This window comes from Lissotriton helveticus, chromosome 8 (genome assembly GCF_964261635.1).
Source record: "Lissotriton helveticus chromosome 8, aLisHel1.1, whole genome shotgun sequence".
Classification (NCBI taxonomy): Eukaryota; Metazoa; Chordata; class Amphibia; order Caudata; family Salamandridae; genus Lissotriton; species Lissotriton helveticus.
This window is the reverse complement of record NC_136069.1, coordinates 424,956,184-424,974,130: the sequence shown is the minus strand read 5'-3', so window position 1 is coordinate 424,974,130 and position 17,947 is coordinate 424,956,184. Positions and strand designations below refer to the sequence as shown.

Sequence of the window (17,947 nt, the reverse complement as noted above, 5' to 3'; positions counted from 1 at the left end):
GGTAAAGTCCGCGCTATATAAAGATGCATAAATAAATAAATACCGCAAATCAAACATCCTCGTCACTCTGCCGGCCTGCAACCAGGAAGTCAGGCAGGCCGGCGCGACAACCGGAAACAGGAAGTAGGAGGGCGGGAGCCTACCCCGCCTCCCACGGAAGAGCCGCGATTGTTTGGAGCACAGGAGCAGGCAGGAGCCTACCCTGCGCCCCGGTGCCGAAGGAGGGAAGAAGAGTCCTGCTGCCGGGCCCTGCAGCTGAGGAGAGCCGCCGCACGAGAGCCGCCGCACGAAGGAAGCCGGTGAGTGGGTTGCTGAGCTGGGGGGGGGGGGGGGTGTGCGCACGCACGCGGGGGGGGGGGCGGGCTGTGTATGTGTGTGTGCGTGCGTGTGTGTGTGTATGTGTCTTGGAGTGCGTGTGTGTGACTGTGGGGGAGGGGGTGTGTGTGTGAGCGAGTGTCTGTCTGCGCGCGCATGTGTACGGCGCGGGACGCGACGTGCGCGTTCGCGCACACGAATCCAGGCTAACAAAGCTCGTACACCCTCTTGTCCTCCTTCCCCCCAGACTGATCGCTATACGTCTCCAGCTGGACACATGCATTGCCAGCGAGACCCAAAAAAACTGAAAGGGGGTTTGACTTCAGGTGGCAAATGCTTGATCTATCCTTCACCAGCCAGAAAGTGCAGAGGCTCAGGTGTGAGGTGGGCATGGAGAGGTGCAGCAAGGAGTAAACCCATAGGGCATCAGACAGCACCATAAACCAAACAACATCCAAGCCAAACCATCACCCAGTTTACAAATCCCAAGTACCGGGACTGGTGAGAGCAAAGCAGCATGCTCCCAGTTACATGTTCCTCAAGCATTCTCCAGCATAGATATGGGAATATAGAGTTTCCACAGGGGAATCTATAATTGTCTTTCCTAGCTGCCGCAGGTGTCGCGATAAAATCTCTAGTTAGTCCTCCAGTTTGGAAACTCACTGGGGAGGCTAAAGAGGGCTGCCCTAATTTAGAACCACTGGCTATATTGGTCTAGTCCAAGCCATTAGGGAGATATTTTTATTTTAACCCCCAGTCCCTACTTCTAGGATTGAGTAGTCTCTGATTGCTCACGGCTACTCCAGTGCCTTTTGTGGGTGCCTTGCCACCAGAACATTGTGACCACAACTGAGATAAAGGCCACCTCACCTCACCTCACCATGCACAACCTAACAAATACTAAGGGAGAAATTACACTCTTCCTATCCATTATAATCAACTACTAACACAACAATGGCTTCCGGATTCACAGGCTCAAGTGACTGAGCAGACGTCCTGGAAAAGGTGACCAAATCAGCTGCTCACCAGACAACATAGCCAGGTTACCCAACGAAGATCATCTTGCTAGTGGAGTTCACTCAGGCAGATTCTCAGACAACCAGTGGATCGAAACATTCCTAGGCACATTTTTAAATCTCTCCAAACCAAATCATTGCAACTGAAATCTGAGTGGGAGTCAGGTGTGACTTTGGCATGTTGACAATAAACCCCAGCAAGTGCAAGAGGTTTGCCGCAGTCTGGAGGTGGGAGATGACAGCCTGGGGTGAGCATGCCTTTAACAGCCAGTCACAGAGATAGGGAATGACTGGCACCCGAACCCCACAGATGAACTGCAACCGCTGCCATCACCTTGGTGAAAACCGGAAGGGCATTCAAAAGGCAAAAAGTGAACTGAAAATGGTCGTGGCCTACCATAAACCGCAGATTGCACTGGTGGACAGGCAGGACAGGAATGTGGAAGTAGGCGGCCTGCAAGTCCAACACCACTATACAGTATCCTGGGTCCAGGGCAGACATGACCTGAGCCAACGTGGGTGTTATGAGTTTCTCCTTCTTGAGGAAGAAGTTGAGGGCCTGCTCTAGAATAGGACAAAGGCCATTGTCTTTCTTTGGGAACCAGAAAGTGGCGGGAATAGCAACCACACCCTACTACTGGCACTGGAAACCTCTCTACAGCTCCCTTGTCCAAGAAAGCCATAACTTCCTTGCTGTGAAAGGGACAGATGATCCTCCGTCAGCCAGTTGTGAGACGGTGGCATGGAGTGAGTGGTTGTCATGAAGGGGAGGGAGTAGCCCCTTCAGAAAACCCACCTGTCTGATGTAATGGATTGACAGTGGGGCAGGTGATGGCGAATCCTGCCACAAACTGTATGCTCATGGTGGTAAAGGGGTAGATTAGGAGGGTTTGGAGGCTAGTGGACTGACCAGACCGCTGGCTACCCGACCCATGAGGTCTGTGTGTCTACCGCACCCTCTGTCATGTGCAGGCTAGGGAGCATGTGCAGCTCAGTGGTAGGGTGGTGACTGGCGCAGTTTAGAAGCACGTCTGTAGCCATGAAAGGTAAATTGGGGGGTGACATGGGGCCATATAAAGGTTGAAGCCAGACTATCCTTGAAGCGCTCCAGGGTCGAATCCACCTTGTCTCCGAAGAGACAGGTGCCATCAAAAGGCATGTCCATAAGGGATGCTTGGACATCCCCTGAAAAGCCAAACGTCCTCAACCAGACGGTGTGCCTCAGGGCACCATCGATGAAACCGCTCTGGCCAGTGAATCGGTCAGGTCAAGTCCACAGCGGATAGTGAACTTTGCTGTCTCTCTACCATCAGCAACAGCCTGAGAGAAAATGGCCCGAGCCTCCTCCGGAACATGTGGCAGCACCTACGCAACCATGCCCGACAGAACAAGAGCATGTATGCTCAACAGGCAAGCGGTGCTCACAATGCCAGGTTGACAGAAGAAAACATGTTCCAGCCTCTTGGAATTCCGGTAAAAGGGGAGGGGGGCAGTATGGAATGCACCATGGGATGTTGAGGCTTGAACCACTAAACTAGCCGGGGTAGGGTGTTGGGTGAAGAAGTGCAGGTCCCCTGGAGCAAGGCAGTGATGGCGGACAATGGTCCTATTCACCGGAGCCCCTGTGTTGGGTTTGACCCAAGTCCCCAAAAGGACATCAGTGAGGGGGCCATTGAACGTTAGTAGTGGTTCCGATGTGGAGACTCCTGGTTGAAGCACCTCTAGCAAGATGTTAGTTTCGAATGCCACCAAGAGGAACTAAAGGTCAAGGATCTCAGCCGCCCTCCGCACCACCACTACGTATGAAGCTCCCTCATTTGTAGTCAAGGTAGTGGGAGAAAGCATACCAATATCTGGAAAGATATCCAGTCCACTGGCTTCACCCAATTCCTCACACCAGTCCATGCTAGGGTCTTCCTCATATGGCTACTATTCTCAAGGATCTAGCAACCAGTACCATTCTTCCCGAGTCCTAGCCCAAGAGAATAGGGCTCAGGCTTCAATCTAGGAGGCAAGAATCCTGTCAGCATCGGAGTCTGGCAACGCCCATCCATTTCCGTATCGGAGTCGGGGATCACAATGGGGATGGCGCTAGCATTGGCATCAGGACGGGCATCGGGGAAGGTCCAGTTGGTAAGACTCACAGCAAGCAGAACAGATCCAGGAATGGATCCTTGGGGGTCCTCTGGAACCGGAGCCACCGGCGCACAACCAGATGTGTTCCCCTCAGAACCAGTGGGGACCACATGTGTATGGCCTCATAGAACTCTTTTAGTTGGGCGATGGTCGCTCCGGGTCCTGGAAAATCATGGCTGCGCTGCAAACACAACAGGCAGACAAGGAGCCGGTCCATCACCAACATTGGCTGATGACAGGCTCCGCATGGCTTGAATCCTGTCTACCTAGAGGACATCCTACACACCAGGAGGACAGAACCTCAAAAAACACTCGTCAAAACGTCAGAAAAATACAGTCAAACAGTGATTAAAGGCTTGGTTGGAAAGAAAAGAACTGGTGTCAGCGCAGACTTCAGTTCTGGCACAGACGATGGCGACGACGCACGCACAGCCGAACACCACCTACCAGCGCGAAGGGATACTGCTAATGAAATAACTTCCATTTACAGTCGGACGCATGGAAAATTCAAAGTTAAGGAATCTGTGACTAGTAATCTATCAGATAAAATGATGTCTACATACATCTTTACCGTACAACTGTAGTGATGGTTTGCTTCTTAGTATACAAGTAGGAAAACTCATGAGTCTGTTGTCTTAGATCTGCAGATACACATGACTACCCACACAGGTAAGCGGATAATAATACAGTTATGTGGTGATACCCAAGGATATAACCACTGGCATGCAACAAGACACAACGGCGCCTATTTACAAACTGCATTTCTTAGAACTTGAAGTACTGCAATTTTACTACTAAAGTACTACAACAAGCTACAAGTGTAAATCTCCACCTCTGTCTCTCCTATCTTTTCCATGGGTTGAGCCTCATACATGTAAGTTTATAACATAATAGGATGCGGGAGGGGCAGGGGGAGTGGTTAAAGAACAGTGTGTTCTTACTACAAAAGAGGTGGTGTTTCTGGAGGAGAGAGAGAAGGAGTTGGGTGGATAAAGCAAGGTTTAAGAAGGGACAGACACCCACCCACAGAAGAGTAAGCGCATTGCTAAACACAAACTGCACTTCTAAATATTATATAGGTAAAAAATCCCAAAACAGAAGTAAATGAACTCCAGCTTAGACCTCTAAAAATGTACATTAATATTTAACAAAAATATTTTCAATCTTTTTTTCAAAGGTTAATAACATTTTTTAATTTTCTCTATACAGTAACATAGGGAGAAATCAACCCCAGTGGCGGAGATCTCTCTATGGTGAAGTATTTGGAAAAGAAAAACGTTTCTTAAACTTAAAAAAAAAAAAAAATGAAACATATTTTATGTTAAATATTGATGTAATTAATTTTTATATTCATTTTAAATGTAGCACATAATAAAACATGTTACAGCACTAATAACTTGAGTTACATTTAAAATGCCACTATTTTGAATATGATAAATTGAAATATTTTGCTGAAGTTTACATTAAAAACAGCTCCTACCTAAAATGGAACATACATATTTATGTTTTAATAATGACTAAACGTGATACACAAAGTTAATTTAAAAAAACTAATTTTACATTAAGCTTTATAATTAAAAAAAGGTTATTAATATGTAAATATAACAAAAAGTTTCATTTTTAGAAACATGAAATAACATTTATTTACATTTTAACTGTTTTAAATAATTTAATTTAACAAAGTTTGCTATGGGGTTTTCTTTTAAGTCCCCCACCTCAATTATTTTCTATGGGAGGGTGTTGTAGTATCAGTGGCTGGCTATCTGGACTTACCACTGCTCCTTTTGCCTGCAGTAACTTTAGACTCATCCAATCGGCTCCACCCCTTGTATCAAGGGGTAAAGGTATGCAAGTCAACACTTTTGAGTAACTTTACACTTGTAAATGGTGAATAGCCCAAAGTGATGAAGTTACTCAAAAGTGAAAAGTACAGAAGTAAACTTAAATGTGTAGATTTACTCAAGTGTCTGTTTACCTTTGTGGATAATCCCCAATATTTTCAAAGGTCCTAAAAGCTAATCAGCTGTTTGACTTACACTTTGACAGCTAATATTACATGGACTCCCTTTGTCTCACTGTTAATATTTGTTCCATGGCTTGTACATTTGCTCAGTGAGCATGAAAGAAATGAAAATGCTAACCTAAACTCTGCAGCTAACCAATTCACCGATAGCAGTCCAGAATGTCAAGTTACTGTGCACAATTCAGAAAATCTAAATAAGTCAAGAGATTGAAGTATTCAAATAATCTTTTAAGTCACGCATTGGCAAGGCCAATACGTCTCACCTATAAGATCTATTGGCTTTCAATGATTTTTAGCCCTGATGTCCAGAAGCACAGATGTAGCGAGTGAGGGTTGGGGGACGAGGCAATAAGAAGGGAGGGAGTGGGAAAGAAGGGTGGGAAAGGACAGGCGAGCAAGACAACGGGGAAGCACATGGACAACTGACATGGATAGGAGGGGCTGGGGAGTCAAAAGGAAAATAGAGAGATAGCGGCAGGGCCTGTGGAAGCAAACGGACAACTGAGGGTGGTTAAAAGGGGCTGGGGAAGCACGTTGATAAGAAAGAGGGTGGGGAGAGAGCGAGATGACAATGGAGGGTTGGCGGGAGGGGATGGGCCACCAAGCCGAAAACTGATAGGAGGGGAGGGGATGGAGCACCAAACTGACAACAGTAACAGCAAACTGACAATGAAGAAGGAGAGTCAGCAGACAATGGCAGGTGGGAGGCGATGAGGAAGCACGCTGACAAAGACAGGCAGGAGAGGCTGATAACAGAGTGTTTTCAGAGGGGGTTGGGGAAGCAGGCTGACAATGGAGGGTGGGCAGAAGGGGCGGGAGAACAAGCTGAAAATGGAGGGCCAGCAGAAAAGGGTAATGCAACAAGCTGACAACGGATGATGGGATAACACGCTGACAATGAAGGGAGGTTTTTAGGGTACCAAGCTGACAAAGGAGTGCCGGTGGAAGGGGGGCTAGGGCTGAAATCCGAGGGTGTGTGGCAGGGGTGGAGAAGCAAGATGACAATGGAGGCTGGGAGGATAGGGTTGCAAGCTGACAAAAGAAGGTTGGCTTGAGTGACTGGGAAGGCAATCTTATCACAGAGGGTGGGCGGGAGAGACTGGGAGAAAAGCTTACAACAGAGGATAGGCGGGAGAGGCTGGGGGAGAAAGCTGCCACAGACAATGAGCAGGAGGGGCTGGGCACCACTTTGACAACAGAGGGCTGGTGGATGGGGCACCAAGCTAACAACGGAGGGAGGGCCGAAAGCTCACCAGAATGATAACGGTGGGAGGACAAGAAGGTCACCAGGCTGACAATGGAGGGTAGGAGGGAGGGGGTGGTAAAGAAGCTGACAAAAGGGGGCCAGTGGGAGTGGATGGGATAGCAAGGTGGCAACTGAGGGTGGTTGTAAGCGGCTTGGGCAGCAATCTGACAAAAAAGGGAGGTTGAGGGGTGGGACAGGATGCTGTAAATAGATGCGGAAGGAACGGGAGGGCAGGTGGGAGGGGCAGAAAGCTCAAATCAGAGAGCAGATGGGAGCGGCTGGGGCAGGTGGGAGGGGATGGGGCAGCAAGACGACTGAGGATGGGCAGGAGTTGATTGAGCAGCAAGCTGACAACAGAGGGTGGGCGGAGGTTTATTGTGCAGCAAACTGACAACAAAGGGTGAGCGGGAGGGAATGGGACTGCAAGCTTAACAACAGCAAGCAGGTGGAAGGGGATGAAAAAGCAAGCTGACATCAAAGGGCGCGAAGGCCTGGGGCAGCAAGCTGATATCGGAGAGTGAGTGAGAGGAGCTGGGATAGCAAGCGGACAATGGAGAGCGGGTGGGACAGACTGGGGCAGCAAGCGGTCGGTAGAGGGTGGTGGGAAGGAGTGGATGGTGCAGCAAGCTAGCAATGTAGGATGGACGGGAGGGGATGGTGCAGCAAGCTTTACAATGGAGGTTGGGTGAGTGGATAGGGCAGCACGCTGACAATGAAGGGAGTGTGGAGGGGATGAAACAAGCTGACAATGGAGGGTGGGTGGAAGGGGATGGGACAACAAGCTGACAATGGAGAGTGGGTGGAAGGTGATGGGGCAACAAGCTGAGAATGGACGGTGGGCGGGAGCGTATGGGGCTGCAACCTGACAATGGAGGTCGAGTGGGAGGGGATGAGGCAGCAAGCTGACGACGACGATGGCAAGGTAGGGAAGCACGTAGAGAATGGAGGGTGGTTTGGAAGGAGTGGAGAACCAAACTGATAACAGAGGGCAGGTGGGAGGGGCTGGGAGAGTAAACAGAAAAGGGGCTGATGGGGCAAGGGAAAGTTGGCGGGGAGGAATCAAGAATGACAACTGAGAAAAGAAGGAGTACACGTGGGAGACTGCTGGAAAACATACACCCTCTAGTACTGTGCTTAAACAAAAAGAAATAAGTAGCACCTTAAGAATGAACAGTGGATGGACACAAGTAACGCACCATGCTCCTGAAGAAGGAACACCACCAGAGGAAGGAAATTCTACAGAGGCTGACAAATAAGAGGGGAGTAAATGAGAAATTCTTGCAACAGACAATACATGTACTGAGTAAGGTGAGACCTAAAAAATATGTAGAAGAGAGTGGGAGTTTAACATTCTAAGGGCTCCAGCTTCTGCCTAATGTGGATCAAAGTTTAAAAAATTGTCTCACTCCACAACTTACAACAGGAATGTCCGCCAAATATATGTGTTTTGAGAGAATGATTCGTAATGGAGATAAGGAACACAGACAGTGCAATACAGAAGAGTAGAACTCAGATGATATAGACAAATTCAGACTTCTAGCACAACTACAACCATCAGATAATGTATTTTCATCTTTGTAATACCCACACTCAGTCAGTGCCTTACACATTTGGATCATTCATACTTTGTCTAATTTAGCCAGATAATCTATCAGTTCAGCAAAACCTGTAGCTAAAAAGAAATTACAACCATAAAATCGATGACATAATGCAGTACTTACAGTCACAAATTCTCTTTTGATGCTGTCTTGGAAACGCAGTTCAGACACCGCAAACTCAGAAGCAACAGCCCACTGCAGTGCTATCCTAAGTTGTGGGTCCACTGTGCTGGATTCCATATCAATGTTCTTTATCAGCAACATTCTTCCACTGTGAACTAAATTTAAAAGCATAAACACTGCCAGATCAATGTGTTATTCCTTCAAGTTTGAATTCCAACTGATTCTCTTAAATCCTTATATACTATAAGTTTAACTTTATTAGCTCAAAAATGCAGTTGCAACCAGGCACTTTTCAATAAGTATGCAATTGCCCTCATGTACAGGAAGAGGTTTCATTGCTTCACTTACTAATATCCTGCCAGCTTATCACAATTTAAGATGCACGCATTTGATTCAGTTATGTTATGTTATTTGTCTAACCATGGCCGTTCACAATAAGAACTTACAGAAGTCAGACTTTAAACAGTCAAGACGGTATGTTATGTTTTACTAGACAGCAAATTTTCTTTCTTTTTTCAACATGAAACAGGTACTACAAGTGCCTATATCAGATTGATTTACATTAATGTGTTCTTACTTCACCTTTTCTGGGTAATCTGTTAAATTCTTTGATTCAGAACAAAAGAGGGTTACTGCCTGAACATCAACTTCATAATCATATAAATTAATTTGGACTTTTCCAAGTGATGGTATAAAAATACAAATTGGGAGAGAGGGGTGGGAATAATCGGGGTGGGAATAATCACAACCCTTATCAGGGTGAACTATCAAAGTCACTAAATTAAACTGAGCTCAACCCTTCAGTAGCTACAGCACAATGCAGACAGGATGAAGTTAGGGCAATGTGTCAGCCCGGTCCAGTCCATGCCTGGGCCTGGCGGAATCTTGCCCAGAGGGCGCAACTTGATTACCTGTACGACCCAAAGCTCCCTATTGCTGCACATCCCGACATATCGGCAGCCCAGGAGCACCATGTGCTGGCGAAAGCAGGTGTTACACGAATGGGAGACCTGTATGAAGGTGGTCAGTTCCGCTTACTCTAGAGTGTACAGGCGGGCCGCGACTCCGGGTTGATGCTGGGATTTACTTACGTGAGAGGGTGGCAGGCGGTCAGATCCGTTTATCCTAATTATCCCACTGAACCACAAACATTGAAGGTACTGCAGGCGGTGCTAGCTGGGACGGAACGCAAGGGCCTGCTCACTAGGCTGTATGATGCATCACAGCGTGAGCGGTGAACAGGGGGACCACCCTTCATATCTCAAATGGAACACTACGCTGGGGTCTGAGTTATCGCTAGATAAATGGAAATGCTGCTGCGAGCTGACTGGTCGCCTCACGGCGAACTATAATTTGCATATCATTAATTACAAAATTTTGCACAAGTTATTTTACACCCCAGTGCAGTTACACTGATTCGGCCGGCGGGACACAGCTGATTGTGTACGGTGCGGGCAGGCTGATGCTGATTTTTTACACCTAGCGTGGCAGTGTGATTGGATAGCTGCAATCTGGGCTAGGGTTGCAGGTGTGCTCTCGGATGTTGTGCTGGAGAGTGTGTGGTGCGAGCCTGGGGGGTGCCAGCTAGGAAGTGTGAAATATCTCAAACCATGCATTAGGAGATTTATCACTGTTTTGACCCTGTTGGTTAAGCGTGTTGTGGCACAATGTTGGAGCGCAAAATCCACGCCCACTGTAAAGAAATGGATCAAAGATTTAATATACTGTAGGGAACAACTAGAGGTGTATGTAGAGGAGTTACCGGAGGCCTCACGACCCAAAGATTTATGAGCTCCACTAACGGTGCATTTATTGAGCAACCCTGTGGAGTGATTCGTCCTGCTCTTATATACGATATATTTTTTCCTAGGTCTGGCCGGGACTTGTTGGACTTGGAACTACCTCTTATGGACTACCACCCATATGTGTTCACATGGTCCTTTCTTATTGCTTTGACAATTGCATGATACATATTGGTTCAAGAGCCGGGGGAGGGGGCACGGGGAGGTTCAGTTGTTCTTGATATTCCCTCAGTTATACACAAAATTTGGCGGTCATCGACATATGCGAGGATTGTGTTATTGTACCCCAGCCTTGGGGGTTTTTTGTATACATGTTGCAAGCCTTTTAATAAACAAACAAAAAAAAAAAAAAGAAGTTCGGCAATGTGTAAAGTATTTGTACAGTACCAAAACAGTAATAAAGTTTAAATGCAACACAATAAAAATCCCAAAACGAACTAGAAAGGTGGAGTAAAGTTAGTAAACAAAATTACACCAAAAGTCAAACAAACACTAATGGGTCCAGATATGAATTTTTAAAGTTTTAAGTAAAAAATAGTACCAGGAAGCACAGGTGCCAATGACAATTAATTCTTGTGGTAGTACGGGAGCTATGCTCAAATGAGCTGACTGCAATGGAGCACAGATTAGATACACCAATAACGTCCATTTCCAATTCTGTTTTTGATGTTGAGGTTTTGACAATCTGTTCTTATTCTTGACGAAGCTGGACTGGTCCTGCTCTATGTTTCTGTAACATTGAGGTTGGGTGAAATCCTTACTGGCTGATAAGAGCTCAAGCAGTAGCAATCCCTCCTTTCTGCTCCTTCTGCAGAATCTCATAGCTCTTCAATCAGCCATAATCCATTTAATCTTCATGTTCCCATCTGGTTGGAGCCCACTGATTTTTAGTTCTTCAGCTAGTAGATAGCAAATAGCTTGTGCTTCGCCTAAACCCTGTGCCATCCAACTTGAAGCTGCATTGCCTGAGTCATCTACTCAACATTGACACGGATGAAAGCAGATTATTTAAAACTCAGTATAGAAAAAAGGTACAAATGGCTATAGCAGTACCAACTCACTCTGATCAGGCACCTTTTGGACCCCACAGTGGGAAATCCATGTATTTATGCGGCTAAGACACACAGTGTGGGGATTATTGGTGATCAACATCTATTCACTGTGCTCTAGATAGTTAAAATTGCATCCTCTGTTTTTTAGTCTTGAGGCCGTTTGTTCAATCCTATCAATACTCAGCTAGGTTTAGCAGCAAATTAGAAACAATCTATAATGTTCACTTGTCTGAACGCTAGCAAGGACATATGCTTGGGTCTTTCACAAAGTATGACTACACAGCTGCAACAAAGTTTCTCTACTGTTTTAGGCTTTTCAATCCAGAGTTCACATCTTTGCTCATCTATCTGCCCAACATCAGCTTCCAAGTCACAAGTGCATCTTTTTCAAATGATTGTCCAAATGCACATAACAATTGAAATAGGCCCAAACTTTCTCAGTGACTGAAGTACTATGCACCTTTCCAAACCGTTTCGTCTGCTTTGGCCTTTATGCCTAATATCCAGGTACGTTGTTACAGAACTGGAAGAAGAGCCTTCTCATTCCCAGCTATAAAAACATACAATTGGCTACTCTTCTCCATGAACTTTCATGGTTTTTAACATCTTAATCCTTTAGGAATAGGATATGTTTTTGTGGTCACTGTTGTGCTTTAGCAGCATCATTTCATCCAATTAAAAAACAACATTATGGGACATGAGTACATTAGCTGTTATTTCTAGCCGGTAAATTGGTGCACAGAAAAAAGAAAAGCCCTGTAATAAAAAAATAAAAAAATGCAGTATTCCTATATGTCCTTCTTTCGCAGCAAATTACCAAAGGCACAGCCAAAATCATCTAGTAGGGAATGTTTTCGGGACCGACGAGTTCCATTACAGAAGTGTCATCAGTCGAGAAAGAAATGTACTCTCAAGTGTTGGACCCCTCATTTGAAGATTTCCCCATCACTGGCAATTACCAAGAGGTTTCTTCAGTTTTTCTATCCCACCAGTATGTACGCTTCCAAACCTGACAGCAGAAAATACAATCTGAAGATGGCGTCTAGAGCGTGCCACACTGTGGACTTCAGTTAGACATCTTCATGAGCGATTCTGACAACACCTATTGCTAGTACCCAAAGCCATTATTACTGTACACAATATACTTTTTCAACTATCTGATGGCGAGATGATGCAGAGCATGTGAATGTATAATGGGGCAACACTTCAAAACCATATAAAATATTGCAGCCTTTCCCACTAGGTCATAAAGAACACGTACCACTAGCTCAGTCAACAATGCACTGGCTCCCAGGCCACGAGCAGATTATCTTTAAGGTGCTTTGCGTCATTCACCAGGCAATCAATGAACTGGAACAACCCTTCTTATGTAGTAAATGCCCATTTTACTCAACAACACCAGTATGCTAGCAGTCTTAATTGTAGTGCTGTAAACAAACACGGTTGACTCTTATTGTTATTCCAAGGGAACAAACTTCATCCACCCTCACATTATTTCCAGTCCACTTTTGCTGTCAAGCACATGCTATAAATATTCCTGTTTCCATCTGATTTGGGCAACTGTTGTGTTGTATAGATGACAATTCCTCGGAGCAAACGCGCTCATACCACGTAAGTGTACGCAACAAATCTAAGTAAGTCAACATTTGATGACTTAAGAGTACTGTACAGCATTAACACTCGCCATTGAAATCTGACATGAATTGAAGGTCACAAGTGTGAATCCCAGAACACGCACTTAAGTTTCCATTCTTCCATGGTAGGTGAATTAAGTGCCAGTTCAATGTTACCAGTTATTGTAACACCTAATATTTGCAGCGCTAATAAACTCCACAACTGCTATAGGAATTACTATATCAAAAATGAATGGCATGTAAATATGATCACTACATTGAATCTGACTAAAATGTTATCATAGGAATGAAGCCTAGCGTACAGAAAAAAACTGTGCTGTCACCTTGAGGCTATTGAAGCTTGGAGATCACAGGATCTTACATCGCAGGATTTGCATCCATTCCTGGGTTTTTACTGGGGACGGGCGGAGAATCTATGTTACAGGTAAAGTTGTAACTATCAGGGGAATTACATTAATACTAATGAACAGTGAGCTTATAAAAATTTCACCTCGAAATAGACACAATCATTGGAAGCAAGATGAAAACAAATTCTAAAAAGGACAGCAAGCATCTGAGATGCATGTAAAGAAAAACAGCTGAGACACTCTGGTGACAACTTTGCAGTGACAATAAAACCAGGGTATATAGAGAGCTTGATCTTGCACAGAAGTGATCGACCTGCTCTTAATTATTTGTGTATTGATTTTCTTTTTCAACATAAAAATATCTCTTTATAACTACATATCAATGGTGCATGACAGTCAATGTATTATCAAGTTTTTCCTTTCAAGTTTCGTTAACTAGAGTATTTTTTTCAACAAAAAATGCAACGGCCATTATGCTACCAACATTTCTTCTTGTCCACTAGTTCTCTCCGCTCCCCTCCATTATTACAAAGTATGCTTTCAATGAATCCCATATTTTATTACATTTTCTTGAGCATTCTCTGCCCTTGTATATTACTAGTTCGGAACCTACACAAATATTCATGCCTTCTCGCCATTGTTGCTTCAAGAGTACAATGTGGGCCCCCCAAACTCATATTATCTCTTTTGCCGCAATAAAACCGCGGGGGCAAATAATTGTTTTACACTTTGTTAGTGATTTGCCTCCCTGGCTTCCCAGTATATAATTTTGGGTTGTCAACTAAACGTCCTACGCCAGCACCCACAACAGCCTTTCCCCCATAGTTTTTCCGAAGAGTGCTATTCGCCTACACTTCCACAATCGGTGCTGAGGGTTCCTGATCCTATGTGGCATTTAAGGTACAGATTTGTGGGAGAGAGACCCACCTTATGTATCCACATTCTATGGTAGTATGCCCTGAGTAATATCTTAATTGGATTAGTCTAGTGTTGGATCTGATGGCTATCTCACTTGTGTGCCTCAGTGCATCATCCCAATTTTCATCTTCCAGTTCTCCTAGGACCGTCTACCATCTTTCACACAGGTGTGTTTAGTTGTCCACAGTATTGCTGAAGGTGATTTAATAAACTTTGGAGAATTCACCCTGAAGAAAGTGGATTATTTGGGTGGGCGGTCGTTCACCTCATAAAATAATGACCCTAACTTGTCAGGGTGAACCCCAAAGTGATCAAATTAACTTGCGCTTAACCCCGTGGTATTTATGGATCACAGCTGACAGACTTAACTTCAGGCAATGTGTAAAGCATTTATGCACTACTAAAACAGTATTAAAGCAAAAATAATACACAAAAATCCCAAATCGAAGAGAACAATATAGTAAAACTTTATAAACAATGACACTAAACAAACAAAAATCAAGTAGGAAGAAGCAGAGCTATATTTTTTAAGTTTTAAGTAAAAATAGAGGCAAAAAGTACTAAGCGCCAATGAAACTATGGAAGCGGTAGACCAGGACCGAGGCGCAATTTCAGGGCAACAGCAATGGAGCACAGTTTGGACACTCCAAGTGAGTTTGTCTAGGTGAAAAATGTTACCTTCTGACTTAAGGGCTTAGTACGAGCTTACTTGCTGTGGCACAGCGGTGGCGATCGACCTTCTTTTAATTATTGTGTTTCTTAGTAACATCTTTGTATTGATTTTCCTTTTCAACATAAAAAAACTCTCTTCACAATTCCATATAAATAGTACATGACATTCAATATATTATCTAGTTTTTAATACCAGGTTTCGTGAACTAGAGTATTTTTTTAACGAAGCATACAATGGCCATTAGGCTTCCAACATTACTTCCTGTCCACTTAGTTCTCATCCCTCCCTCCATTATTCCAAAGTATGCTTTCAATGAATCCCATATTTTATTACATTTTCTTGGGCATTCTCTGCTCTTGTATATCACTAGTTCTGAACCTATACAAGTATCCATGGCTTTTCTCCATTGTTCCTTCAAGGGTACAGTTTGGGCCTCCCAATGTCTCATATGATCTCTCTTGCCCACCAAAAAACAGAGGCGGTAAAGAATTGTTGTATACTTGGTTAGTGATTTGCCTCCCTGGCTTCCCAGTATATCATTTTGGGTTGTCAATTGTACGCCCTCCGCCAGAACCCGCAACAGTTTATCCCCTATAGTTTTTGCATAGGAGTGCTATTCGCCTGCACTTCACAATCTATGCAAGAAGGTTCCTACTATGTGGCATTTAAGGTACACATTTGTGAGGGACAGAGCCATCTTATAAAGCCCTCCACTTGGACACTCCAAGTGGGTTTGTCTCGATCAAAGATTTACCTTCTGACTTACAGCTAGATTCATCAAAGACCCGTTTTGCGAGTCTTTAATAGCGATTCATAAGGAAACGCTATTAAGGACTTGCAAAACGGGATTCATGTAGGAATTGCAAAAAATATTGCGATTCCTACATCTTCCTTATTTGCGATTAGCAAATTGCTAATCGCAAATAAGGAATAACTTCCCATTCATTCCTATGCGCCTCCATAGGAATGAATGGGGAGTTATTCCTTATTTGCGATTAGCAATTTGCTAATCGCAAATAAGGATGCGATTTCAACGGTGCCAGGGGTGTCCAAAGGACACCCTGTAGCACCCCTGAAAAGCAATTTTACACAGGTGTTGCGCACACACATGTCCAAAGGACATGTGTGTGTGTAACATGCAACTGAGAAAAATGCACTAAAGTGCTTTTTTCAATTTTTTCGCTATTTACCACGAAGTCAGACTTCGTGGTAAATAGCGGCCAAAAATTGCGAATTCGCAATTTAAAATTGGTTAATGAATTGCATTTAAGGAATCTCAAAACGAGATTCCTTAAATGCAATTCCTCGCAAATATGCGATTTCGCAAATAGCGATTTTTGCATTTGGGATGATGAATCCCAAATGCAAAAATTGCGCTCGCAAAGGGCCAGATTCTGAGAATCTGGCCCTTTGCGAGCCGATTTTTCGTTCATGAATCTAGCTGTTAGAGGCGTATTACGAGTCTAGCAGTCCACAGACCGCCAGACTCGCGGGGGCGCAGAGGTGGCGGTCTTCTGACTGCCTTATTATGACCAGGACGGTAAGCCGCCCTGGGACCACCGGCACCAGTATTTAGTCAAAATACTGAGTTTGAAATGTCGACTTACACTAATATCGAGTTTTAAATATCGTGGCACAGAAATATCGACAGCAAGAATATCTTTGTCAAGAATATCGACTTTAAGGTAAGAAATATCGATTTTCAAAATGTAGAAGTCATTAATATTGTTTGCAAACATATAGTTGTTTAAAATATCGATTTTTTAATTAGTGTTATGCATTTTAGTATTTATTTTAAATGTATGTGATGTATTTTTTTGTACACAGTGTTAAATGTTTAGTAGTTAATTTTATTTTAAGTACATTTCGTGTTTCTCATTTCCGTAGCGGGTTGTGGGTTCATAGGAGAATAGGGTGGGAAGTCGTTTCATTATAATAATATAATCAATATATTTATTAATATTTTTTAATTGAGATGTTATAATGTTAATTGTGTTTTTAATTTTTGTGGTAAATTTTAGGGGCGGGTTGTGGGGTTTATAGTGGTAAAATTTGGGAAGTAATGTATTTTTGATTATTAACTAGTTGTTAATATTCATTAATTGACTATTACGGGGAACTGTTTGTGTAGCTTGCGGACCCGTGAGAGGATTACCTGCCGACTTTGAACCTTGTCTCCTTGCTAGGTGGACGCCGGGAGTTAAGCACCCAGCCTCCCGCTGCCTCGCTGTGCCCTACCATCGCTGCAGCGCGGCCGCCGAGCGGAGTGCAGGCTCTGAACTGCAAGTTCCATCACCCCACGTGCCCAGCGCTGTCACAAACCACGCCAGGAGGCGCATAAAATCAGCGCAAGCCCCAGCTGAGAGGGGAACTGTTTGTGTAGCTTGCGGACCCGTGAGAGGATTACCTGCCGACTTTGAACCTTGTCTCCTTGCTAGGTGGACGCCGGGAGTTAAGCACCCTGCCTCCCGCTGCCTCGCTGTGCCCTACCATCGCTGCAGCGCGGCCGCCGGGCGGAGTGCAGGCTCTGACCTGCAAGTTCCATCACCCCACGCGCCCAGCGCTGTCACAAACCGCGCCAGGAGGCGCATAAAATCAGCGCAAGCCACGCCGGGCAAAGGGCGGGCCCTCTGTAGCCCTCAGAGGCCTGAGGAGACTGGACTGGGCCACAGGATTTGATTCGATTTTGCGGGAAAGGACCCTATGTTACGCACTGTGAGTCTGTATTCTAACTTTTGGTACGGGCAAAGAGTGCCTATAGTTTTGGGGCTGAGTGTATAAATATTTGTTCATGTGATGCCTGAAGGTAATTGTGATAAATTTGCATCTGGTCAGGGTACTATGGATAATTACCTGATAAAGAAGGTGAATCAGATAAATATTGACAGAAGGGCATCATTAGGCCATGGGAGTCTTAAGATTATACACGAAGAGGCGTCTCTCCTAGTGGCGGACACCTTGATGTCCTTAATAATCCCCCAACTGGAGTAAGGAAAACTGTGACGGCGTTGGCTCAGGTACATGCCGAAAGGCATGAAGAATCGGCCAGACATCCCTATGGAGG

The 17,947-nt window shown here is 44.7% G+C and overlaps 1 protein-coding gene across 8 annotated transcripts in view; it reads right to left on the bottom strand.

Annotated features, from left to right (window-relative positions):
- Positions 1-17,947, bottom strand: part of AKAP11 (A-kinase anchoring protein 11) — a 322,839-nt gene that overhangs the window by 19,643 nt on the left and 285,249 nt on the right. For all 8 annotated transcript variants that reach the window (XM_078657281.1, XM_078657285.1, XM_078657284.1 and 5 more), the window contains one exon: positions 8,458-8,612. In XM_078657281.1, the coding sequence (XP_078513407.1) occupies positions 8,458-8,612 (155 nt within the window). The remainder of the gene's footprint in view (positions 1-8,457; positions 8,613-17,947) is intronic.